The following is a 26697-nucleotide window of genomic DNA, read 5'->3' on the forward strand; positions in this document are numbered from 1 at the left end:
ACCTGTTGTGTTTGCATATTCCGCCCTAAGTGCGCTGGGGATGCCCAGACGTGGGTCCCAGGCACTCCACACCACTGGAGTCAAGCTAGCCGGGCTGATGAGAGGTGTTACCTCGAAACCGGTCCGGTCCTCGGATGCTTGATTCCGTTCTGGGAAGGACATGGCTTTTGTAGTTCGGACTGGACTGTTCCCATGGGGCACAGGGTCAGAGCTGATTTGCATATCGCCATTGTCTAACCCAGGGTGGTGTGGAGTGCAAAATAACGATGGATTTGGGCCCAGATCTTTGGACTGGGTTGAGTGTGTGACATTGATCCACATTCGGTCCATCACCTGTTGTGTTTGCATATTCCGCCCTAAGTGCGCTGGGGATGCCCAGACGTGGGTCCCAGGCACTCCACACCACTGGAGTCAAGCTAGCCGGGCTGATGAGAGGTGTTACCTCGAAACCGGTCCGGTCCTCGGATGCTTGATTCCGTTCTGGCTTTTGTAGTTCGGACTGGACTGTTCCCATGGGGCACAGGGTCAGAGCAGATTTGCATATCGCCATTGTCTAACCCGGGGTGGTGTGGAGTGCAAAATAACGATGGATTTGGGCCCAGATCTTTGGACTGGGTTGAGTGTGTGACATTGATCCACATTCGGTCCATCACCTGTTGTGTTTGCATATTCCGCCCTAAGTGCGCTGGGGATGCCCAGACGTGGGTCCCAGGCACTCCACACCACTGGAGTCAAGCTAGCCGGGCTGATGAGAGGTGTTACCTCGAAACCGGTCCGGTCCTCGGATGCTTGATTCCGTTCTGGGAAGGACATGGCTTTTGTAGTTCGGACTGGACTGTTCCCATGGGGCACAGGGTCAGAGCTGATTTGCATATCGCCATTGTCTAACCCAGGGTGGTGTGGAGTGCAAAATAACGATGGATTTGGTCCCAGATCTTTGGACTGGGTTGAGTGTGTGACATTGATCCACATTCGGTCCATCACCTGTTGTGTTTGCATATTCCGCCCTAAGTGCGCTGGGGATGCCCAGACGTGGGTCCCAGGCACTCCACACCACTGGAGTCAAGCTAGCCGGGCTGATGAGAGGTGTTACCTCGAAACCGGTCCGGTCCTCGGATGCTTGATTCCGTTCTGGGAAGGACATGGCTTTTGTAGTTTGGACTGGACTGTTCCCATGGGGCACAGGGTCAGAGCTGATTTGCATATCGCCATTGTCTAACCCAGGGTGGTGTGGAGTGCAAAATAACGATGGATTTGGGCCCAGATCTTTGGACTGGGTTGAGTGTGTGACATTGATCCACATTCGGTCCATCACCTGTTGTGTTTGCATATTCCGCCCTAAGTACGCTGGGGATGCCCAGACGTGGGTCCCAGGCACTCCACACCACTGGAGTCAAGCTAGCCGGGCTGATGAGAGGTGTTACCTCGAAACCGGTCCGGTCCTCGGATGCTTGATTCCGTTCTGGGAAGGACATGGCCTTTGTAGTTCGGACTGGACTGTTCCCATGGGGCACAGGGTCAGAGCTGATTTGCATATCGCCATTGTCTAACCCAGGGCGGTGTGGAGTGCAAAATAACGATGGATTTGGGCCCAGATCTTTGGACTGGGTTGAGTGTGTGACATTGATCCACATTCGGTCCATCACCTGTTGTGTTTGCATATTCCGCCCTAAGTGCGCTGGGGATGCCCAGACGTGGGTCCCAGGCACTCCACACCACTGGAGTCAAGCTAGCCGGGCTGATGAGAGGTGTTACCTCGAAACCGGTCCGGTCCTCGGATGCTGGATTCCGTTCTGGGAAGGACATGGCTTTTGTAGTTCGGACTGGACTGTTCCCATGGGGCACAGGGTCAGAGCTGATTTGCATATCGCCATTGTCTAACCCAGGGTGGTGTGGAGTGCAAAATAACGATGGATTTGGGCCCAGATCTTTGGACTGGGTTGAGTGTGTGACATTGATCCACATTCGGTCCATCACCTGTTGTGTTTGCATATTCCGCCCTAAGTGCGCTGGGGATGCCCAGACGTGGGTCCCAGGCACTCCACACCACTGGAGTCAAGCTAGCCGGGCTGATGAGAGGTGTTACCTCGAAACCGGTCCGGTCCTCGGATGCTTGATTTCGTTCTGGGAAGGACATGGCTTTTGTAGTTCGGACTGGACTGTTCCCATGGGGCACAGGGTCAGAGCTGATTTGCATATCGCCATTGTCTAACCCAGGGTGGTGTGGAGTGCAAAATAACGATGGATTTGGGCCCAGATCTTTGGACTGGGTTGAGTGTGTGACATTGATCCACATTCGGTCCATCACCTGTTGTGTTTGCATACTCTACGTAATATAGGCACACAGAATAGAATAAACATTTTCATTGTATGTAATCTTTAAGTCAAGCATAATGTAAATGCATAAGACCCGTGTTTTTAAATAGGCATCTACATAATGTAAAAGAGGCTTTATAATTTTTACACTTTCAGAAAATTGTATGGAAATGTAATTGTTTATGTAGATTGTTTAATTTTTCTTTAATTGGTTAAAGATTATTATTAGTTCTCTCCCAACTCATGTGGAAAATTAAAATATAATGCATTGATAAAAGAAGCCTTCGTGCATATATTATGCTTAATTGACCCTAATAGCACATATTTTAACACACTATTGTTGTTCTTCTTAGAGCATATAAGGGATGAAACCTGGGTAATGCATGCTAAATTACTGCAATAGTTAATGAAGCCAACATAGGTCTATTCTCCAGTCATTGTAAATTGACCAAGGTGTGAGGCATAGTTGAGTTTTTACATAATCTCTGCATTACAATTTGATTAAATAGCTTTTCAGACCCCACAAACCTCAAATTGAATTTAGGCTCCTGAGACCTTCAAGCAGATACTTTAAGCCCTTAATTGTCCACATGTTGTTTTTGTTCCAGGTGTTTAGAGCAGCACAGTGTGATCCTGATACTGCTTCAAAGAGTTTGAGTATATGATACACAGTTAATTTCTGCAAGAGGTTATAAACCTGCGAAACACAAACTGTTTGTTCTGGATTTGTCATGTCAATAGATTACAGTGTCTCATCCAATTTGACTTCCCTGTTCAGCCAGTAATTTTGATCGATTGAGATAAAACACCGGAAAGATTGTCTGGTAGACTATAGTGAACACGCCCAGTCACATCTTTATTTTTTTTTAATTAAAAAATGTGATTGACAGCCCACCAGGTAACAGGCACTTACACATTGTAAATAAAATGTTAGCCACTAGAATCGTACCGAAGTGTGTAAATCTCCTTTATGTCTGACATGCCACAAAGGCAAATATATTACGAAATTATCGAAGAATTAGGTTGGGGCCATGGTATCTTAATTATTACAAAATTATTACATTATTATTATTATTATTATTATTATTATAGAGTGTTTTATAGCGCGCTCTGTTACTCGCGAGTATCCTGGCGCGTGGAGGTATGTGAGGAGAGCAGAAGCAGAAGGTGGAGGGAGCAGTTAGGTAGTTAACTTAAACAAATGAGTTTTTAGGCCTTTCTTGAGTTGGGCAATATTCTGAGATGCACGGAGGTGGAAGGGGAGTGCATTCCAGGCTCTGGCTGCAGTAATGGATATGGACTGGCCCCCCAGCCTAGCATACTTGACCCTAGAAAGGACCCTCCTGCACTGGTTGGCTGCTCTAAGGCAGCGATTAGGGACATACATAGAGAAGCGTTTTCTCAGGTACAGTGGCCCTAGCTCATGTGTCGCTCTGAAAGAGAGGACCAGCGATTTAAACAAAATACGCTGTGCCTCCGGAAGCCAGTGAAGACTACACAAGTGGGAGCGGGCGCTAGACCTCCTAGGAATATTAAAGAAGAGCCTAACTATCGCATTCTGAACCACCTGGAGTCGTTTGATCAGTTAAGATGGAAGGCCACTGAACAAAGCATTGGCGTAATCAAGCCTAGATAGAATGAGGGCATGCGCCACTGTCTCTTTAGCTTCCCTAGGAAGAAGAGGAAAAAATCTGTGCAAAGTTTTCAGGGTGCCAAAACAGATACATGTAAGTTTTTTAATATGGTCCTCAAATTTTAAATTATCTCCGAACCAAACACCCAGATTCTTAGCCGGGCCTCCCATAGATTTGGGACAGGGAATATCCGGTGGCCATAGATGATCTCTAAAGCTGCTGGGGAAGGTTCCAAAAAAGAGGACTTCAGACTTTTCCTCATTGCACTTTAACTGTGCAAGTGCGAGCCAGCGAAAAACAGAATAGAGACAGAGCTGAACAGCTGACGTATCCAAATTGTCACCCGGCCTGGTAGAAGTTATTGAGTGAATACTCGTATGTACTTCATATTGTGGAGACTGACTTTTATGTGAATGTTGGGCTCACAAAATATACCAGACAGAGTGCTGAAAACCAAAGGTTTCTATTTATTTCTGGAACCAGTCACAGGAAAGGCAGCAGTTTAGTCAATTTCTTTACGCTTCTTTGCCTGCAACAGAGAATGATAGGTTGGCTCTTTTCTTCGTGCCCATTGATTTTTAAGTAGAGTGAATGTAAACCTAACCATAGGAACTGGAGTAACACTCTCAACCCCTAACAGTTATAAAGCTGAGTAAATGGCAGATCGTCCTGATTTACATTTTAAGGAAGCGAGGTCAGTTGAAAGCTTGTTACAGAGCCCTTGGTTGGATTTCGGTTGGACTAAGTTCATCTTTCTTCTTTCAGAGGCTTATAAAATAAAAACAAAAACCGTTTATTGACAAAGGTATATAAAAAAACACAATACTTTCATCATCATTTGCTTTTGTAGCTACCTACCTGGATTGGTATTTATTGGACAGCATTGTAGTGAAATCTTCTTCATCCCTGCTCCGCCTCCTCAACTCTCCAGTGTCAGTATGAGTAAAGGGTCTTGACTTTGTGTTCTGTTAGTCAGGCTCTTTGATGGAGAACAGCTCTTTTGGCCTACCACTAATAGGGCCAGCTGCATTAAAAAATTGATGCCTTATGCAAAATAAACAAAAGAGTTGTAACTCGTCACACCCCTTTTTAAATCCTTGTAGGGAAGAAGCAAGCCGCTGTTGAAAATCCCATCCCTCCAGCTGAACCCAGTGAACCAGTTCTCCAGGGCAGTCCAGCCATCGGTTGCATTTCGCTTGCTGTTGCCAAAGCCGGATCCATCATTAAAAGAACACCTTTGTACATGCACATCGCTTCATTGAAGTATGAGCAGGTATTTGAAGTGGTTTCTACCGAGCTTCTACATGAACTGTGTCACTCACATTTACTATAACTGTTGGATGCAACAACAGCACAATATTTCAGCAAAGTTTCCATTTGCCAATTTCTAGTTCTATATTTCTTTTCTTAGTCCTCTGTGGTCTTATAAAATGGGCATGCTACTTTTCCTGTATTTTTCAGACACTACTGTTAATTGTTGTCAGGTTTATGCTAGAAAATCAACCAAAACCAACCTAACAGCAAATGTTATGCCATCTTATATTATTGGTTCCTTTTGCTGAAAATGGTATAACATACAGAGGTTGGTTATGACAGGGAATAGAGGCTTGCCAAAACTTCGGCCATGACTATTGTTGTTGAAGATAAAAGATGTGCCATTGGCTGAAACCCAGGAATATTAGAAGTGATATTTGCTGTTACGAGTGGTAGTCTGGTGCACGTGTGTGAATATATTTCTTCAACAAAAAAATTAAGACTTTTGGTGGCACTCCCCAGTACCGTATGTTTATGTTTAAATCTAAATGTGACCGCCTGTCCCGTTTCATACATAGTTAATCAAATGATTGTGTGACTGTATCCCATTGCTTCAAAAAGAGCAAAAGCAACATATTACTCAGCACATCAACTGTTAACTTGTTAGACCTATAAGCCTCAGTGTGGTTTTCCCATCAACGTTTTGCCTTCCTCCTCCATTCTTACTGACCTTGTTTTTGCAGGCCTTAGGACTCTGTGAAATAGTACTCTTGCATGTAACTAAAATGTTAGAGGATTACACAGGAAGAACAATTTAGCATTATATGAGTTTAACAGTTTGCTCTTAGTTGTATCGCCAGAGATTGGAATAGTAAGTTTCCTTCACAGTGATTTGCAAAGGCAGTGTTGTTACAACAGAAATATTCAGGATGGAAAGGAATTGGTTTTGGGGCACAGAGCATATGAAACATTGTGGCAACTATTAGTAACTGAATGGCTTGTAGTGGATATATAAGGTTAGGAGTTACTGTGTGATTAATTTAGGAAAGAGGTTGATTGCAAGCATTTTTGAGGTTTATTATTTAATTGATGAGCGTCTGAAACGTCGTGTAATCGGACATGCGTGTAGTGAGGTGGCGCGGAGCTAAACGGTATGGGCTACATCAACGTCCCTAAGTGAACCAAGGGGACACGTTAGGGGTTTACTAAGAAGTGTATTAATTCAGTGATTGTATGGCATATCAGTAAACAGCTATCGTTGATGGAATGAGTAATGTGTTGTTTTCTCTCCTCTCGATGCAACAGTTAATATATTAACGCAATCAGGTGATTGAGTATGAGATGACACGGGCTGCCTTAATAGATGGAAGCAACATATTTTGAACAGGTAGTTGGCATGTACAGGCATTTCTTAAAGACACAGTAATTATTGGTGATGGTAGCCCAAGAGGGCCAGAAGTAAGTTACGGATTGAATGCTGGAAGGCTGGCCATAAAGAGCTAATGTTTGTAGATTGGTGAGACAAGTCAAAGAGAGAAGACTAATAGTAAGCAAGTCAAAAATGTTTTGAACTATGAGGTGTTTATATTCCGCAAAAATTTAAGCAGTTTGTTAAAGCTGGGTATTTACGCATGAGAGAGCTGTATGCACCAGTGCATAAACAAACAAATGAGGGTTGGACACATAACTGTTTGAGAAAGTGATTACTAGTTTTGGATTGTTACACTTCTTATTCCTTAGAGTTATACATATCCCCTGAAGAAGAGCACGAGAGGCAAAAAATGCATTGGAACTGTGTTACACAAAAAGGAGGTGGCACTGATGAGGCAGACTTCCCCAATAATTACAGGTGGCTGGGATTATTTTAAGCATTCCAGCCATCACAATTTTGTATACTATAGTGTGTCGCCCTAAGTTGGACGGGTTTGCCCAGTGTCACTGGAACCAAGCTATACCTTGCTGATGAGCCTTACACTATGGTGAAATCGAACCTGGTTGTTTGTGCTTTGGGAGGACCTGTCCTGGCAGTGCTGGCTGGACTGTTCCCATTGGAGCAGGGTCAAGCCTTATTTGCATAAGGCTGGATCCAAATTGCCATATTCTCTACCATACATCTACCAGACAACAGAGTCCTCTGAACTCTTTTGTCTTCTTTCACAAGCTACTTATTTTTGGTAAGTCTTCTCCTTAGTGCCTCTCCTCACATCACAATTCAGGGCCTAAGCAGTGTGTGCCTCCTTTGTGCGTGAGAGACTGAGTCCTGGAAATATCATCTTAGATGTCTAACACAGTTTCACAAGTCTGGGCCTTTTTCAGACCTTGTTCTTATTGTAGGACAAGGGACATTTATTCAGAGAACCAAGCAGACGAAATACATATACTGTCTGCATAAACGTTTGGCATGTTCCTAAGACATGTGTATGTGTTGTACATTCAGAACCTCTGCAGTAAAATAGAGGCTTATCTTCTTTGTGCCTTGAAGTGAAGACCATGCACCCTTATACAGAGTTAAATAAGCCTTAATAAAAACTGTTGAGTTTTAAGGAATCAGTCACAGGCTCCTCATCAGAGACTTGTATTCCCCCATGATGAAATAAATATGTTTTGATATTTGGTTTGTGCATTGTTGTTATTTAGCATTCGCAGCACTATTTTATATTTAACTGCGTTCCCTCCTCGAGAAGCAGGCTGTGAAAAAAATAATTTCTGTTAGGTTAGGCCTTGTTCTACTAATGAATATACTGTTCTTTTTAGCGCATACCTTTCCCACTAAATAGAAGTCTTCTCCCACCGGTGTAGTGGCAGGCAAGGACAGAATGACCTTGGGTAAGAGATACTGTGTGCATGGCCTCAGAATCGAAACCCATCCTACTGTTCTTGTTTGTATTAGCTGCACCTGCTTGGAAAATTCCATTATGGGCGGGTCTTTCTTGGTTTTGGAATGTAGATAATGTATCGTTATGTTTGCTGAAGTCAGTCCTCTCTGCAGCACCCCTAAGCGACTGGGCAGACGGGGCTCCGCTCGAGTGTATCTGAATAAAATATATACTTGGTTTGTATTCTCTACTGTCCAACCGACTCTTCATTTATATGGAAGGCTGTGAGGTGGTCGTGAGTGACCCAGGTGGCCCTAATCGTTGGGACATTTCCTTCAGTTGGTGCCCAAACAGGAACTCCTTCGGGTGAGTGACCCAGTCCCTCCTTCGGATGGGTAGGGAGGACAAGGCTATCGTTGGGTCGGACGGACGGATCAGGGATCCCTGCACGAGAGAGTTCCTGAACTGGCAGCTGCCCCTTCTGTCCTGCCGGACGGTGCCTCGCCCAGTGGTCATCCCAACTGGAGTCTGAACGGCGAAACCCTTGGATCTGACCGTGTGGTCCGAAGAGTTGGCAGTGAAGAATAACTTTGTTTAACCTGAATATATCAGGTGAGTTTGTTTTGGTTCTTTGTGGATATGGTACCATTTTGGTTTGTATTTGGAGTGGTCTGAGGACCAATTTTGGGGGGATAAGTGTTCACAAACACTTTGCCAGGCATAAGTAGTGAACCTGTTTTCGTTTGAGACTGCCTGGCCTCAGCAAATTGTTTTGTTTGGGCTGTCATTGTTATTATACTGATGTTCGATTGGAAGAAAGTCAGCCAGCACCTCCAGAAGGCATTCCGAACTTTGATATGTATGTGAAGCACGGCCTTGGCCCTATTATGTTCAGTGCACTATGACACAAATATACGAGGGACGGTGCCTCACCCAGTGGTCATCCCGACTGGAGTCCTGAACAGCAAAACCCTTGGATCTGACCGTTTGGGCCGAAGAGTTGGCAGTGGAGAATACATTTGTTCGACCTGCATATATCAGGTGACTTGGTTTTGTTCCTTGTGGAAATGGTACCATTTTGGTTTGTATTTGGAGCGGGCTGAGGACCAATTTTGGGGGGGAGAAGTGTTTATAAACACTTTCCCGGGCATTAGTAGTGAACTTGTTTTCTTTTGAGACTGCCTGGCCTCAGCAAATTGTTTTGTTTAGGCTGTCATAGTTATTCTACTGATGCTCGATTGGGAGTAAGTCAGCCAGCGCCTCCAGAAGGCATTCCGAACTTTGATATGTATGTGAAGCATGGTCTTTGCCCTATTATGTTTAGTACACTGTGGCACAAATATATGAGGGATAATGCTGAGTTGCAGTGGCCGTTGACGGGCACTTTTGATGAACAAAAAATAGTTTGCGAAAAGAAGTAGACAGTCTATGTTTGATTCTCTTCGTACGTGCCAAAAGGAAGCTAAACGGAGGCAAGAGAAAGCAGCGAAAGAGTCCCGGAAGGGGAGAATGCAAACATTGACTCAGAAACTGTAGAAAATAATAGAGAGAAGCAAGAGATAGGGGTCGAACCCGAAGATAGGAGGTTTTGATTACAAATTGATAAATCTTATGTAGCCTGAGAAGAAAATGATACTTTTGTGGAAGAATTGCTATATACTAGACCCCCGCCTCCATATGCACCACAGAGGATATATCTGGCTCTTCCCTCACAGGCCCAGCTACCCAGTTCTTCTGTCTCTACTGTTTCTGTTCCTGTTCCTGTTACTATTGATCGGACTGCCTTGGCCATGGCACCTCCTGTCCTATCTGTGTCCTTGCCGTCTGTGGCAACTATGACTGCTAGTACTCCTGCAACTCCTATTGCCTCAATGTCTCTCTCACGAGCCCTTACACCTACGACGCAACCAGTAGCGATGTTGGTACCTGTTACTTCTGTTGCTACTTCCCCTTTGTTCTGTCATCCCCCGACATTATTGAGTAGTGAAACACCAGTACGTGGCCGTGAGGAGCCAGATTGGACAACATTTAAGGAACGCAAGGGGGCTAAAGTCAGTGCAATCTGATATGGGAGATGAAGGTAAAAAGGTAGTAGCTAATCAGGCTGCCCAGTGGGCTCGAAATCCTATTTACAGTGTAGAGGATGTGCGAAATGTGATGAAAGATGATGAGCCTTTTGTACAACAGCATGCCCTTAAGCACATGTTGAAAAAGAAAACAAGGGAACCCTACTCACGACGGAACCAGGGTGATTAAGTATTTTAAGAAAACAGTGGTTCCTGTGGAAAAGATACTTAATATGGATTGATAAGACAAAAGCGAAAATCACATGTATAGACAGGGGTGGGATGTCAGATAGAAAGGGACTCAAACACACTGTTTATGTTGTATTATAATTGCATTGAAAAGCACAAATAAAGGTTTGCAACAAATATTTACAATTGTGTATTGTGTCCCAAGTGAAATTGTGAACCAAGGCATATGAAGGACATTTGTGAAACAATATGTGCAAGGTTTCAAATAAACTTTGTTATATACAAAAGGCACCTGTTTCTTTTTTCAAATACATAACATCTACAGGATGATAGAATGCCAGTTTATATAGGTTTGCTTTTTCTCAATTGTCGGCACTTTGATCGGTCTGTGCGAACAGTGTTTCAACAATACAGCACCGCATATCTTATATGATATTAAGGATCGTGTATATGCTAGTAATATGGAGCCTGGCCACGTTTTTAGTAGTACCACAACATTGATTCCTTATCGGGGTAGACTGCTTGAGAAGAGCCCCGCCCCGGTATCTCCGTTTCCAATGCGGGAGATTCACCCTATATATCACCCGAGATCCCAGAGTTAAGGGATCAGAACAATGCTTTCATCAGACCAGGTGAGGCTGCCTGTTTCCAAGAAAAGTGGGGTTATACTCCATGGAAAAGGAGTGAGGTTTTGTCCCTTAAGACTCAGTTGCCCGACCCTAGGAAAAATCCTACTGCATGTTATAAAGAATTGACTGAGGCAGCCTCTTCAACAGTAATGACACTTGGGGATATTGAAATGTTTTTTGGTCTGCTGGTTACGGTTGCTATTTGGAGACAAGTGCACACACAGGATCATGTTGCGGAATTGGGTGGTACATGGGATCAAATAAAAGCATGGGATCAGGACAGGAAGCCAGGTGAGAAGTCTAGGGCTGAAGTTCTTGCTTTGCCAGTTCGCATTATAACGTAAATGCATTCTCTTATTCCACTGAGAAAGGTTGCATCAGAAGAAAGAGGAGAGTGTGTCTGATTTATTCGCTCGGTTGAAAATGTGTTTCTGGATTATAGTGAGCAGGATTTGTCTATCGAGGGAGGTGTCCGATTGTTCCCTAATAGATTTTTTTCAAAATTGCTTCCAGAGAGTGCGACTCGATTGCAGGCTTCCGAGAGCACCTGGTCCACCTCTTCTCCTTCTGTTAGTTTGAATATGGCACAATATTATAAGCACAGGCAAAATGAGGACAAGGAGAGGATGGAGAAGAAGCACAAGGATTTGAAGACGAAGGTGTTGTTGTAGCAGGCTTCCAGAGGGAAAAAACGTGGTGGTTTTGCCCAACAGCTTCCACTTATTAGCATGAATACTATGTATGTAGGGCCGAATCAGTGTGTGTATTGTAAGGAGGAGGGAAACTGGTGTAGCGAGTGTCCTGTGTTGTTACAGAAGGTGGTGGCCCCAAGAGGATGAGGTTTTTGTGGACGGGGTCGTGGAGCTGGAGAGGTGGACAGGGTTCAGAATGCTGTGGCCTCACAGGGTCGTTCTGACAATAATTACTTCGATGACCCTTGGGGCGGACAGTATTATCATGATGATTATGACATAGATGAGTTGACAGGAATGTCTTACAGCTAGGACAGCCAGGGACAGAGTGAGGGACCAGTTTCAATACCTGTAGATCAGCGAGGTCCTTATGTTACTGCAAGCTTGCTTGGCTTAGCTAAGGAATTTTTGGTGGATACAGGTGCAACTAACAGTTCTATTTCTCGCTCTTTGGTACCTGGGACGGCTCTGTCTGGCCATAATAATGTTTCAGTAGGTTTTTCTGGTGTACCGTTTGTAAGCCTCATTTCAAAACCTCTTGCATTGACCATGGGCCCTTTCACTGTGGATTTGCCATTTTTGTTGACATCTAATTGTGGTGAGAATTTGATGGGTCTGGATTTTAAAAGTTGCATGCCACAATTTATTGTTCTCCAGAAGGTGTCTATATGACCATAGGTCCGGAGGTGGTGTTTGCTAAGCAGCATCTGTCCAAAGTTGCTCCCCTTCCTGCTGAGTTTAACGACATGCCACCTACTCTGTGGGCAACAGGCGACACAGACGTAGGATTGTTGAAGATATCGCCTGTTTCGATACTTGTTAACGATGGTGCCAATTTACGCTGTGTCCCTCAATATAATTTACCGCAGGTAGGAGAGTGAGCCTTGTTGCAGATCGTGCAGGATTTGATTGAGAAAGGTGTGGTTGAGGAGATGACTGCTAATATTTGTATTAGCCCTATTCTTCTGATTCTTAAAATGGCACCCCCAAGTTACTCTGATGACCATACAGACGTCCATCGCTTTGTGATTGACTTGTGCTAAGTTAATAAAATAGTGATTCCCTAGTTTCCGACATCACCACTCTTCTGACAATGATTCCCTCTTCTGCTAAATTCTTTTCTGTCTTTGACTTGGAAAATTTGCTCTTTAGTATTCTTATTCATCCTGATAGCAGGTATCTGTTTGGGTTCACCCTAGCTCATAGAAGTTTTAGATTCTATCGCGCTCCTCAATGCTATACAAAGAGTCCGAGTACCTATAGTCAGGCATTGAAAGGTCAGGTGGATTCTTTGTCACTTCCCACAGGTAATGCATTGCTTCAGTATGTTTATGACCTCCTCATCGGTTCTGACACAGAACAAGGTTGTAGGGACAGTACAGTTAAATTGGTGTTGTGCCTGGCACACCACAGACATAAAGTGTCCCTTTCTAAATTTCAGTAGTGTTGACAGGTGATCACCTATTTAGGTCACCTACTGTCGAAGGAGGGTAGAAAGCTAACACCGGAGCGAATTAGTATTATTGTTAAGATGCCCTTTCCTCAAACTCAAAAACATGGCATGCTTTTATTTACTTCCTACTGTCGCCAGTGGATTCCAAATTATTCCCTACTAACCAAACCCCTGCTTGCTTTGACTGCTATAGTTGTGCATGAACCCCAGCCTTGGACACCTGAATTTCAGTAGTCTTTTTAACAATTAAAAAGTGTGCTGCTTTGTTTGGCTCCAGTGCTTGCCACGCCTTACTGCAGCAAGCCATTTGTATTATATGTCCATGAGACGGCTGGTTGTGCGCTTTCTGTTCTAACACAAAAATTTGGAGACCAGCAACGGCTGTGTGCTTATTTTTCCGCTGTTCTTGACCCTATCGCAAGAGCACTCCTGAGTTAAGAGAGGTCGCAGCTTGGGCCATCTCGATAAGACAATCGGCTGGACTTGTGCTTGTTACTGATCTCACAGTCATGGTACCCCGTGATGTGGATACACTTTTGAATAAGACCAAGACACAGCACCTCACCAGTGCACGTCTTACTGGTTTTGAATTGACACTCTTTCCCAAGCATAGTACGATCAAACAATGTGCCACTTTGAACCCAGCCACGTTACTACACCTCCCTCCTGAAAATGACAACAATGAGAAACATGATTGTATCTTCCGGAGGTAGAAGAGACAAAGAGACGGGTAGGCGTGACTGATGTTCACTTATCTGACCCACAAGGGGAACTATATGTCGATGGCTCTTGTTTCAAATTGCCAGATTGCACTACAACTGCTGCTTATGCCATCACCACATTGCGTACAGTCGTAGAGACATCACAAGTCCCTTATCAGTCAGCCCAGGCAGCTGAGTTAGCCGCCCTTATTCAAGCTTGTGAATTGAACGAGGGACTGGTTGTCAATATTCATAGTGATAGCCAGTATGCCTTCGGGGTCGCCCACAATTTTGGACGACTCTGGTCTGAGAGAGTGTTCCTTACTTCCGATGGTGCCAGAATCCAGCACGGGTACCTTATATTGAGGCTTTTGTATGCTTTGACACTCCCTAAGAAATTGGCAATAGTAAAATGTAGCGCCCATAAGAAAGTTACTGATGATGTAGGTAAAGGAATGCTTTTGCAGATCAGACAGCTAAGGAAACAGCACGGACTAGGATGAAAGAATGTTTGTGGCAGGTCCCGCTAGGTGGGTACTGGAAGGTGCTATGTTTGAAGATACACTTGAGAATGTGAAGGAAATACAGAGTGCGGCTACATTGGAAGAATTAGCAATATGGCAAGAGAGCACATCACTATTGAACGATGAGGGATGTTGGATTGACAAATCAGGAAAGCAGAGATGGATGTTACTAGATGCATATGTCCTTCCTGTGGTTACAGTGGCTCATGGCCCAGCCCATATCAGTGCTAAAAGTATTTGCAAGTTGTTAGACCCTGTATGGAAAATGGACTGCATCCCCAAAACAGCTGCACATTTAGTGAAATACTGTATGGTGTGTATGATGCACAGTACTGGAAAAGGTACCCCTACACCACCCGGTAATTTTGCACCACCCACTTTCCTGTTTGAGGTCCTCCAGATGGTTTATATAGAATTAGATAGGGATAATCACTTGAAGTACGTGTTGGTGGTTGTCTGTGCATTCAGTAAATGGGTTGAGGCTTATCCCACTAAAGATAATAAAGCTGCTCTGACCACAAAATTACTCCTGAAGGAGTTCTGTCCTAGTTTCGGCTTACCCCATTTGATCTGGAGTGATTACAGAAGTCACTTTAATGCCAGGGTCATTCAGTTAGTTTGTGACGGTTTGCATGTAAAACAAAAGTTTCACGCTGCAAACCACCCGGAGTCAGCAGGGTTGGTTGAGATGTACAATGGTACTCTCAAACTGAAATTGGCAAGATTCAGGAGACTACAGAGTTACAGTGGCCAGATGCTTTATAATTGGCCCTTTTGAAAACCAGAACAGCAGCACATTCTGGGACTGGATTGTCACCTTACGAGGTCATGTTTGGATGCCCGGCAAATGTATGGGGCGTCCCGCGCCCTTTTAAGTTTTCTGATATAGAGTATCCATTGTTGACCGACTACCTTTACCAGTTAACTGAAAATTTGCATTCTATTCATTAACAGGTCTGGGTCATTCTGCCAGATATACCAGAGGGGCACAGACACGACATTCAGCCTGATGATTGGTGTGCAATTTTCAGTGTAAAAAGAGATTGGAGCCCGCTGGAAAGGACCTGAACAGGTCCTCCTGGCAACCAGCACCACAGTGAAGGTCGCCGGCCCGAAGAACTGGGTTCATGCATCGCACTGCTGCTGGATTCCGCTGCCCTTACCCTATGGCCAATGGGTGAGGGATGGTGTTGGGGATGCTGAGGGTGAAAATTTACCTCAGTTTATTCATTTTAGTGACGAAAAATTAATGTGGACCCAAACGGATGCTGAGAACGATGACTTGTTGAATGCAGTTGACCCTCTGAGGTTCCATGACGATTTGAACCCGTGTTTTCAAGTTTGTCGGAAATACATAATATTAGTATCAGCGAACCGCAAATGATCCATTTAGCATATCCTGGTGTTTTCGCTACGATACGAGCAAGAGCACTCCTGTTATGAACACATTTCTGATCTACCCATGGCATCCATCTTAGATCATGGCAGCCATTTTGTGTTTCTTGCCCTCACATATGCAATAACCTCTGATCACTTCATTTCGATTAAAGGACACGTAGCCTTAGCCGGAGATTCACCTCTTTCATGACACGTACACCTTAAACCAGATCACGCTGAAGCTGCATGACTCGACAAAGGCTGCCTCCTCTGCCCGAGGCCAGCCCACCTGAACTGGTTTTCCTGTCCATTGTCCTGATCATGATTAGGCGGCCGAAACTGGTAGCCTTGCCCATTTACAACCCACAAACATCTCTTATCCCGTTTTTCTATCTTCTGCACCTGGCTCTGCTCCTTTCCTTCTGGGCCTTTATTAGGGGGAGGTAACGAACTTTACGATGAGGCGGTCCGGCACTTGAATGCAATATTGACAAGGGATTGTGATGGACTAGTGGGAACCCCTCTTCGTGATGTTAGGCATCAGATATTATCGACAGTTCCTGTGTAACGCCAAATATTTATTGTTTAAGACACAAAGGTTTGGGAATGTACTGACATGTGAAATATTTGCCTGAAGCACAATTTTTGGTATATAAGGAGCAACCCTCAATGTACAAATCGAACAGTCTCCTAGTCTCTGCCCGTGTGTAGATTCTGTGATTTCTGTGTCCCTGCAGTAATAAACCTTTGGTCTTTGACGCCACCATCGAGAAGCCCGTGTTTCTGTTCATTTGCGCACCAAGGCAGGTGGAACTCCGGGGTCTTTGGGTGTTGTTCCCTGACACCTCTGGACGGAATCAAAAAGTCCAGAACTCCAATTGGCGCCCAACGTGGGGCGACGTCATTCGGTACCGGTCCAAAAGCCTGAAGAGTTCGAGAAGCTTCGTGTGAAGATTCCTGAGGGAGGCGCCCCACTTCATCGATCCCGGCATATCGCAAAAGTGGCCCTGAAGTTCTCTTCCACGAGGGTTCCCGTTCAGGACGGCTGCAGTGGGCCGTTGCCTTGACCGTCGCCCTGTCTTGGACCCGAGGTGCAGCCTTAGTACAGCGAAACGTGACGGGTTTCTCCTTGGTGACGTCTTCAGTGCCTCAGTTAAGTATTTAGTGATAGCTAGCTGGTTACTTTGTGAGGATTGTTAAAAATCCTTGATCGGTTCTTGGTTTGGTTTGGTTTCGTAAGATTATCACTAGTTGTTCTGGTTACGATAATCTATTTGGTTCAGTTTGGGTATCGATACATTAGTTTGGTTTTGGTAGGCCTAAGTTCTTGCAAGGGCACATATCTGTTTCGTGTTTTGTTTGTTTTGTGTTCCAGACTGAAAATGGTAAGTCGGAAAATGTTGTCTTGTTTCGGTTGCAACCATGACTCACGATTGGAGGATTCTTGTTTGGTTCCTCCAATTGGGACTCCCCTTTATGACCTATATTGCAAATTTGGAGTGGGTCCTATATCCTATAACGAGGTGTGGGTCCGTTACTGTAAGAAGGATGGTGTCCTTAGTTGGCCACTACATGGTAGTTTTGAACCCGAGATCCTTGATAATTTAGAAGCGAAACTGTTTAGTAAGAAAGTCCGGCCGGCAATGTTTGATTCTTTCCGTTACTGGCGAAAAGAATCTAAACAGAGAGAAATGAAAAGGTTGAAGAAAGAACAAAAAGAGCAAGAAGAGTTAACTCTAGAGCAAGCAACTAAACAACTGCAAGATAATGAGTGCGAAAAGGCTATAGATGTAGCAATTAGAGAGCATAATTTAGCGATTGACAAGTGCTACCCTGCCTTGCCATCGAAAACAGCTAAGATACTGGAGGATCCCGAAAACGATCCTCTGTTGTCCTATCTGTTACGTTCACCTCCACCGTACGCACAAGGTGCTGCGGCTCAACTTGTACCGAATGTTCAATTGCCGGTTGCTGGACAACCTGGTGTTCTTGTTCCTCAGAATCTAGTTCCTGCACCTCCTGTGGTTAATGTGAATGTTCCTACGGCTCCTCCTCTTCCTGGGTTGCCGACTTCTATACCTGTATCTGTCTCGCTTACACCTACTACTTCACAAACTATTTTCATCGATACTCCTACTGCTTCGCAATCTGTTCCTACCTCTACTGTGTTCTCTACGTCTGCAAGTGTATTAACTCCACTTTCTGTACGTCGAAAAATAACTGATTCTGTTGCTAATATTCTGTCTCCTTTATATAAATCCTTAATTAAGACTCCTACTTCTGATTCAGTTCAGAGACGTAGTCAGCTACCAAGTACTGAAGAACGGGGAGTTTTAGATTCCACGGCTCTCAGATGGATTACGAAAGTTAGAAGATATAATACGAGAGATGTATTAGATACGTTTATGCAGTGGAAGGAACCAACGCAACGATACGTCTTTGATGAGATGTGCTCGTTGTTACGTGAGGAAATAGAGGAAGATGATGTTGAATCAGACTTGGAGGATTTAATTAAGGTGCAAAAAGAGTTTGCTGCAGGAATGATAGTGGGTGATGATATAAAAGAAGCGATGGAACTTATTTTGAGTTTTAGGAATGATCCATCTCTTCGTTCGCCGAGAGATTTAGAGAAAGGTAAAATGAAGCTAAGTCGCCAATATCCTATGAGGGAGGTTCCTCCAATTTGGCGCGAAGCTGTGCAAGCTGATCATAACGCTGGTATTGTAGCTGCTCCAGCACAGTTCCAACGAGTGTGGATACACATTCCATGGAAGCGAGCTGAAGTGTTAGCAGTGAAACAGGCCTTACCAGATCCGCGTAAGAATCCAGCCGGATATTACAAGGAATTGACACAGACAGTTGAAGCTTGTATAATGAACTTGGCAGACATCGACATGTTATTTGGCAATATAGTTCCACAACCAGTGTGGGCTAAAATTCGTAGAGAGGATCATTAAGCAGCTTTAGGTGGTGATTGGGCAGCTATCACTGCAGCAGATGGTCAGCAAACGGGTGGTGCAAAACCCGAACCCCTAATTGCTAATCTTCCAGGTAGAATAATTGACTTAATGAAGACTCTGATGCCTGCGTTACGTGTTAATTGGGATAAATTATCCGCATGCAAGCAAAAGAAAGACGAAAGTGTCTCCGACTTCTTCACGAGGTTCGAAGAGACTTTTGTAGACCATAGTGGTCAGGATATGAGTACTGAAGGAGGACAGAGATTGTTTGTCGATAAATTTGTGCATAATTTGTTACCTGAATTATGCAATAAATTAAAGGATTCAGAAAGTGCGTGGGCTGTATCTACAACAGCGCAAATACTTGCGACTGCGCAGTACTACGAAAATAGGGATAAAGAGGAAAAGGAGAAATCAGAGAAGAAAACGAAAGATTTAAAGACTAAAGTTCTTTTACAGCAGGCGTATCCGCCTCGCACGAACCAGACTAATATGCAACAGAATTCGTATCAGAGGACAGATTATAGTTCAACCAGGCCTCAATATCAGTGGAATCAGTGTGCGTACTGTAAGAAAGAGGGTCACTACAAGAATGAATGTCCGATTCTAGCGCAAAATAACGCAGCAGCAGCTCAGAGAGGTCGTGGTGGTTTTGCGCAGAATTCTAGAGGTCGAGGGCGAGGTGCTATGGCTCCGCAAACGAATGATCGTCCCTCTAATCACTTTGATCAACGAAACGTACAGTCAGCTCAACAGAATAGATCTCAGCAATATCTTGTTGAGGATTATTGTGAAGTTGATGAGGGATTCCAGCAAAATGGGTACTAGGACAGCCATGGACAGAGAGAGGGAGTAGTATCAGTTCCAGTGGATCAGAGTGGGCCTTATGTCGCAGTAGCAACATCAGGTGTAGTCGAACCGTTTCTGTTGGATACTGGTGCCGCAAAAAGTTCTATAATTCATGCGAAACTCCCTGGCGCACCTTTGTCTGGCTCAACAAATGTTTCCGTAGGTTTTTCAGGCGCCCCTGTTTACAACCCGATATCTAATCCTTTGTCTATTTCTGTTGGACCATGCCAATTGAAAGCACCCTTGATTTTGACGACAGGTTGTAATGAAAATCTGCTTGGTTTAGATTTGTTAAAACGACTATATGCGACATTGTACTGTTCTCTGGAAGGAGTACAGCTTACTTTGGGTAAAAGACTCACTTCTCCGATGTACTTGTCAATGGACGCACTCCCGCCAGAGCTGCGCTCACTCCCTAATTCTCTTTGGGCGACTGGTCCTAATGATGTAGGCCTTTTAGAAATACCACCGTATGTAGTAACTTTGAAAGCAAATGTAAAATTTCCCAGAATTCCCCAATATAAAATATCGAGTGAAGGAGAACGTGCACTTTTATTGATTGTGCAAGATTTGATTAAGAAAGGTGTGGTTGAAGAAACTCGAGGAAATGTTTGTAATAGTCCCGTATTGCCAATTCTGAAACGAACTGATCCTACGAAGCCTCCAGTATATAGGTTTGTCATAGACCTTAGAGAAGTTAATAAGATTGTGGTTCCACAGTTTCCTGTGGTTCCAGACATTACTGCCTTGTTAACATTGATTCCTGCTACAGCCAATTGGTTCTCAGTCATCGACTTGAAGAATGCCTTTTTCAGCATTCCGATAGCCGAGGAAAGCAGGGATATTTTTGGCTTCTGTCTAGGAGGTCGAAGCTTCAGATTTAAACGCGCTCCACAAGGCTACTGTGAGAGTCCATCTATTTACAGTCAAGCATTAAAAAGTCAGCTAGATTCTTTTGTCCTTCCTCCAGGTTCTGCCCTAGTACAGTACGTAGATGATCTTTTAGTGGCTGCCGATGACAAGGAAACTTGCAAAGCAGCTACAGTATCGTTGTTACATCATTTGTCTGATTTGAATCACAAAGTATCACCTTCCAAGATGCAATACTGCTGCCAAGAAGTGACCTACCTAGGTCATCTCTTGTCAAAGGAGGGAAGGAAGTTGACCCCAGAAAGAATAAAAGCAATTACGCAAATGAGTGTTCCACGCACACAGAGAGAAGTACGTGCCTTTTTAGGTATTACCTCCTACTGTAGGCAGTGGATTCCAAATTTTTCTCTTTTAGCGAAACCATTGGTAGCTTTGACTGGGAAAAATGTTCCGAGTCCGGTGCCATGGTCTGATGAATGTCAAGAGAGCTTTACCGAATTACGAAAAGCCTTGTGTTCAGCTCCTGTATTGGGTACACCTGATTACAGTAAACCATTCACGCTCTACGTTCACGAGAGAGAAGGTTGCGCGTTGAGTGTCCTGACACAGAAGTTTGGTGATAAACAACGCCCTTGTGCGTATTTCTCATCAACATTAGATCCGGTAGCTAGAGCGTTGCCTAGTTGTTTGAGGGCTACAGCGGCAGCTGCGGCTTCCATTCGGCAATCTGCTGGTTTGGTGATGAACAACATGCTAGTGGTCATGGTTCCTCATGCAGTGGATACACTCATGAACCGAACGAAGACACAACACCTTACCAGTGCGAGATTATCTGGTTACGAGCTAACACTACTAGCGAGTCATATTCAGATCAAAAGGTGTAATGTATTGAATCCAGCAACGCTGTTGCCGACTGATCAAGAGTCGAGTGATTCTGAGCCACATGACTGCTATTTTAAAACGGAGGAAGAGACAAAAGGACGCATTGACCTGAAAGATACTCCGTTACCCGATCCGGATGGTACGCTGTATGTGGACGGGTCATGTTTTAAATTGGAGAATGGTGATGTGACTGCTGCTTACGCGGTGACGACTTTGAAGACGATTGTGGAGACTGCAAGAGTGAGTCAGAATTCTGCCCAAGCTGCAGAATTAATAGCTCTAACGAGAGCATGTATTTTAGCTGAGGGAAAGAGAGTGAATGTGTTCACAGATAGTCAGTACGCATTTGGCGTGGCCCATAGTTTTGGCCGGTTGTGGAGAGAAAGAGGTTTCATTACGTCCCATGGGACTAAGATTCAACATGGTCAGCTAGTTAACGACTTGTTGGAATCTCTAACCTTGCCAACTGAAGTTGCAATTGTAAAGTGCAGTGCTCATAAAGCAATCACGGATGATGTTGGACGTGGGAATGCTTTTGCTGATGAAATTGCTAAACAGACAGCTAGAGATGTGATGAGTAGAATGTATGTTGCAACGTCTGCAAGATGGATCGCTGAGTCTGGGATGTGTGAAGATACAATGGAAAGTGTGAAGGAGATTCAGAGAGATGCAACTGAGGAAGAGAAACGTGTATGGAGAGAAAATACGGGCAAGTTGGACTCGAATGGATGTTGGATTGATCTGACAGAGCAGCAACGTTGGATGTTGCCGGATGCGTATGTGCTTGCAGTAGTGACAATGGCGCACGGAGTAGCGCATATAAGTTCTAAAGGTATCTGTAAGATGTTGGCTCCGGTCTGGAAGAATGATGGGATCAGTAAGTGTGCAGAGAGAGTGGTGAAAAATTGTATGGTGTGCTTGATGCATAACCCTGGCAAGGGAACTCCAACTCCAGCTGGTCATTTCGCTCCTCCTTCCTGTCCCTTTGAAGTGATTCAGTTAGATTTCATTCACATGGAACGCTGTAATAATTTGAAATACGTCTTGGTGGTGGTTTGTGCTTTTTCCAGGTGGATAGAAGCATACCCACTGAAAGACAATACCGCCTTATCAACTGCCAAAATTCTTCTCAAAGAATATTTCCCTAGATTCGGTATGCCACGGATTGTATGGTCAGATAACGGAAGTGAGTTTATAGGGAAAGTTATGCAGAGTGTATGTGCAGGCCTAGGTTTAAAACAAAAATTTCATAGTGCGAACCATCCCCAGTCAGCTGGTCTAGTGGAGGGTTATAATGGCACCCTCAAGCTGAAGATAGCCAAAATACAAGCATCCACAGGTTTGGCTTGGCCAGACGCACTTCCTTTGGCTCTGTTATCCACAAGAGCGACTGTACATTCTCGAGTGGGGCTTAGCCCTTACGAGATTGTATTTGGTCGTCCTGCTAATATTTGGGGGGTGCCAAGACCAAGGGAGTTCAGACAGTTGGAATATCCTATGTTGATAGACTACCTTTACGACTTGACTGCTAAATTGAGTCTTATTCATCAACAGGTTTTCGATGCACTACCAAAGCCTCCGGAGAGTCCAGGGCATCAACTGAAACCCGGCGACCAAGTGGTGGTCAGAAACTTCGCGAGGACAAAGAATCTTCAGCCTCGCTACATCGGCCCCTTCCAGGTCCTGCTGGCAACGAGGACAGCCGTACGTGTTGCTGGCCGCAAGCACTGGATTCACGCTTCTCACGTAAAGCGTGTTCCGTTGCCGCTGCCTTACGACGACTGGGTGAAGAAGGGAATTGGTGCCTCCGAATCTGAAATCACCCCGAAATTTATCCCTTTCAGCGATGCCGATTTGATTACTGACACTTTGAAACCTGACTCTCCTCCTGAGAAAACTCCTTCGAACATTGAACATTTGTCTCCAGCATCAGAAGAAACTTTGTTATCTGCGAACTTAAACTCTGCAACAGCTGCTAGTGATACACTATTTTCCGATCAGACAGTACCAGCGAAGAAGAGATACAACCTTAGAAGCCATAAAAAAGACAAATAAAGCAGGCAACTGCATATTGTAATTTTGATATATATATATATATTGAACTTTTGCTTTTCAGCCAGGAAGTTTGCTATTTGTTTATTGTTTTTAAAATTGCCTTGCCGTCTGGGTAGCCGTAGGGTCGTGGCTGTGTGCCTAGTTTGAATTTGCAGGGGTCTGACACAAGGTCGATCTTTCTGTTGGTTCTGGGAACTCCCAGGGCTGACAGAGGCATTTTCATCTACGTACACATCATCAGTGGTCGCGAGCGGATTGTAGAAGATGGAGCTTCCTGCGCTGCAACGAGAAAATGTGATTTATGTTCGCAGAAACAGACTGTACAAAATTCTTCGTAGCAAATGCTTTTTGATGCAATGTGCCGTTACATTTTTGATTATTTTAGCAACATTGGTGGGTGGAATCGTCTTTAGTATAAATCTGATTTTTGTGCCAGTTACTACAGTACCTCCCCTTGATCCTGTTACTTCTACTGTTTCTTCTATACACTCTTTTCACTCGTTTCCTGAACATGAGCAAGCACGACGTACAGAGTTCATTAACAACACTTTTGTACAGCTCTTGCACCAACACCAACTGGTAGTTAACACTACAAACTGCTGGGTGTGTGGCTTGATACCTCACACTATGGATAAAGGCATTCCCTATCTGGTTTTGCCTTTCAGTTACAATGGATCATTTCAGGCCCTTCAAACCATCTTTTCTTATGCCCTTGAGACCTATCCTCCGCGTCCACCACGTTCCACTAGATATAACTCTGCCAACAAAGCTTTAGTCCAGGGAATTATTGACATGATCAAGGATGTCAATAATACTCCATCATACCCTAGAGACGAACTACGAGTGTATTTGAGTTGGAATACTTCAGAGTATCGCCTTAGTTTAGGAGAAAGCAAGCGTAAAAGCTCAACTCCAATCTGGGTCGTACCTCACCGAGGTCAGGTCTGTTTGCAAGGTAATGGGAGAAATCCGAGAGCTCAGCTAGGGAGGAGTGAGTGCGTTGAGACTTATGTGTTTCCGGCTAACTCTTCCCCTGCCTTCCTTACTGCTAGGGGTACCTATTTCATTTGTCGAGACCGAGCTTATACATGGTTGCCTGCAGACTTTTCAGGTTCATGCTATATTGCTCGATTGTTGCCTCCAACATACACTGCTTCATCTGATTACCACAGAACCAGAGTAGCGAGAGGTGTCTTCAGCAAGGAAGATACTGCTGGTCAGGAAGCTGGAGACTTCTTCAAAGGCTTCCTTCCGTTTTGGGGGCCTATGGCCAATAGTAGAAACATACGTCAGCTAACACGGGTAGTTGAATCTACTATTACCGAAACTGCTGGTGCCCTTAGCAACCTGACAGCTGAGCTTCAAGCGGACAGACTCATGACGTTGCAAAACCGTATGGTTTTAGACGTTATCCTTGCAGACCGAGGTGGGGTATGCAGAATGATCCAATCGAGCTGCTGTGTCTTTATTCCTAATAATGCTCCAACAGTTTATGAGGCGATCTCTAAGCTACACAAGATTTCCGACTCTATACATGTAGACAAGGGAAACTGGTCCTTTATGGAGTGGGTTTGGACTCTGATCTCAGCATGGGGATGGAAGGTTCTTATGGTCATTGGTGTCATCTTAGTATTCCTCTTCTCATGCTGCCTGATTATCCAGTGTGGTCCAGCCCTGTGTAGCTTTTGTGCTGCAACCTGTTTTAGGAAACCACCTGCGTTTGGAGAAAAGGCACGAGAAAGGATGATGATACAACAACATGTCACTGACCTGATGAGCATAGAACTAGATTCTGACATAGACTGAGTAATTGCCTATGTAAGGGCAAAAGGAGGGTCTGAAGTTCCATGACGATTTGAACCCGTGTTTTCAAGTTTGTCGGAAATACATAATATTAGTATCAGCGAACCGCAAATGATCCATTTAGCATATCCTGGTGTTTTCGCTACGATACGAGCAAGAGCACTCCTGTTATGAACACATTTCTGATCTACCCATGGCATCCATCTTAGATCATGGCAGCCATTTTGTGTTTCTTGCCCTCACATATGCAATAACCTCTGATCACTTCATTTCGATTAAAGGACACGTAGCCTTAGCCGGAGATTCACCTCTTTCATGACACGTACACCTTAAACCAGATCACGCTGAAGCTGCATGACTCGACAAAGGCTGCCTCCTCTGCCCGAGGCCAGCCCACCTGAACTGGTTTTCCTGTCCATTGTCCTGATCATGATTAGGCGGCCGAAACTGGTAGCCTTGCCCATTTACAACCCACAAACATCTCTTATCCCGTTTTTCTATCTTCTGCACCTGGCTCTGCTCCTTTCCTTCTGGGCCTTTATTAGGGGGAGGTAACGAACTTTACGATGAGGCGGTCCGGCACTTGAATGCAATATTGACAAGGGATTGTGATGGACTAGTGGGAACCCCTCTTCGTGATGTTAGGCATCAGATATTATCGACAGTTCCTGTGTAACGCCAAATATTTATTGTTTAAGACACAAAGGTTTGGGAATGTACTGACATGTGAAATATTTGCCTGAAGCACAATTTTTGGTATATAAGGAGCAACCCTCAATGTACAAATCGAACAGTCTCCTAGTCTCTGCCCGTGTGTAGATTCTGTGATTTCTGTGTCCCTGCAGTAATAAACCTTTGGTCTTTGACGCCACCATCGAGAAGCCCGTGTTTCTGTTCATTTGCGCACCAAGGCAGGTGGAACTCCGGGGTCTTTGGGTGTTGTTCCCTGACACCTCTGGACGGAATCAAAAAGTCCAGAACTCCACCTCCGTAGATAAGAGCTATAAAGGAGCTGCTGTTTCTTGATCAAACGGTGCCTGTGCCTGCCAGGTACAATTTGCGACCCCGGCTAGGGAATAGTGCACAAAAGGAGAAGTCAGATTAGACAGAGATGGACTGTGCAAGTTAGGGTGTACTTAGCTGTAGTACCAACAAAGTCAGTTTAGGGTGAAGTGAGATTTTGCGCTCTTCATGACATTGGACAGGATAAGTTGCACGTGCTCTCCTGGACATTATCCTGTGCGACGTGAGATTCATTGTGAGCTTAGGACAGAGCGAGCTCCACCGCCGGTGCTCAAAAGCACCAACATTTGATGAACAATGGGAGCTTGTACCAATGAAGCTCAGACAGACACTGGGAACAATTGCCTTTATTATCATTTTCCTTGCATTCCTCTTCTTGCTTAATCATGCATCCTTTTTTGTCGGTCTGTGGCTGAGGAGGTACAACCATTTGCACCACCGCATTAAATGAAGGGTTGGTCCCAAAAGAGTGAAATAATTTGCATATTGATGGTTGTGATGGTACTAGCAACAGTACTTGGAATGTCTTGGTTCTTGGAGGAGAAATTCCCTGTGCACTCCCTGATGGGTACCACCACCATTCCCCCTGAGCACCAGTTTGTTT

At 44.5% G+C, this 26697-nt stretch overlaps 1 protein-coding gene across 2 annotated transcripts in view; it reads left to right on the forward strand.

Moving 5' to 3' along the window:
• ENO4 (enolase 4) overlaps positions 1–26697 on the forward strand; it is a 485281-nt gene that overhangs the window by 120681 nt on the left and 337903 nt on the right. For both annotated transcript variants that reach the window (XM_086922915.1, XM_086922916.1), the window contains exon 5: positions 5054–5223. In XM_086922915.1, coding sequence (XP_086779041.1) covers positions 5054–5223 — 170 coding nt within the window. The remainder of the gene's footprint in view (positions 1–5053; positions 5224–26697) is intronic.

This window comes from Lissotriton vulgaris, chromosome 5, assembly GCF_964263255.1.
Source record: "Lissotriton vulgaris chromosome 5, aLisVul1.2, whole genome shotgun sequence".
NCBI classification, from domain to species: Eukaryota; Metazoa; Chordata; class Amphibia; order Caudata; family Salamandridae; genus Lissotriton; species Lissotriton vulgaris.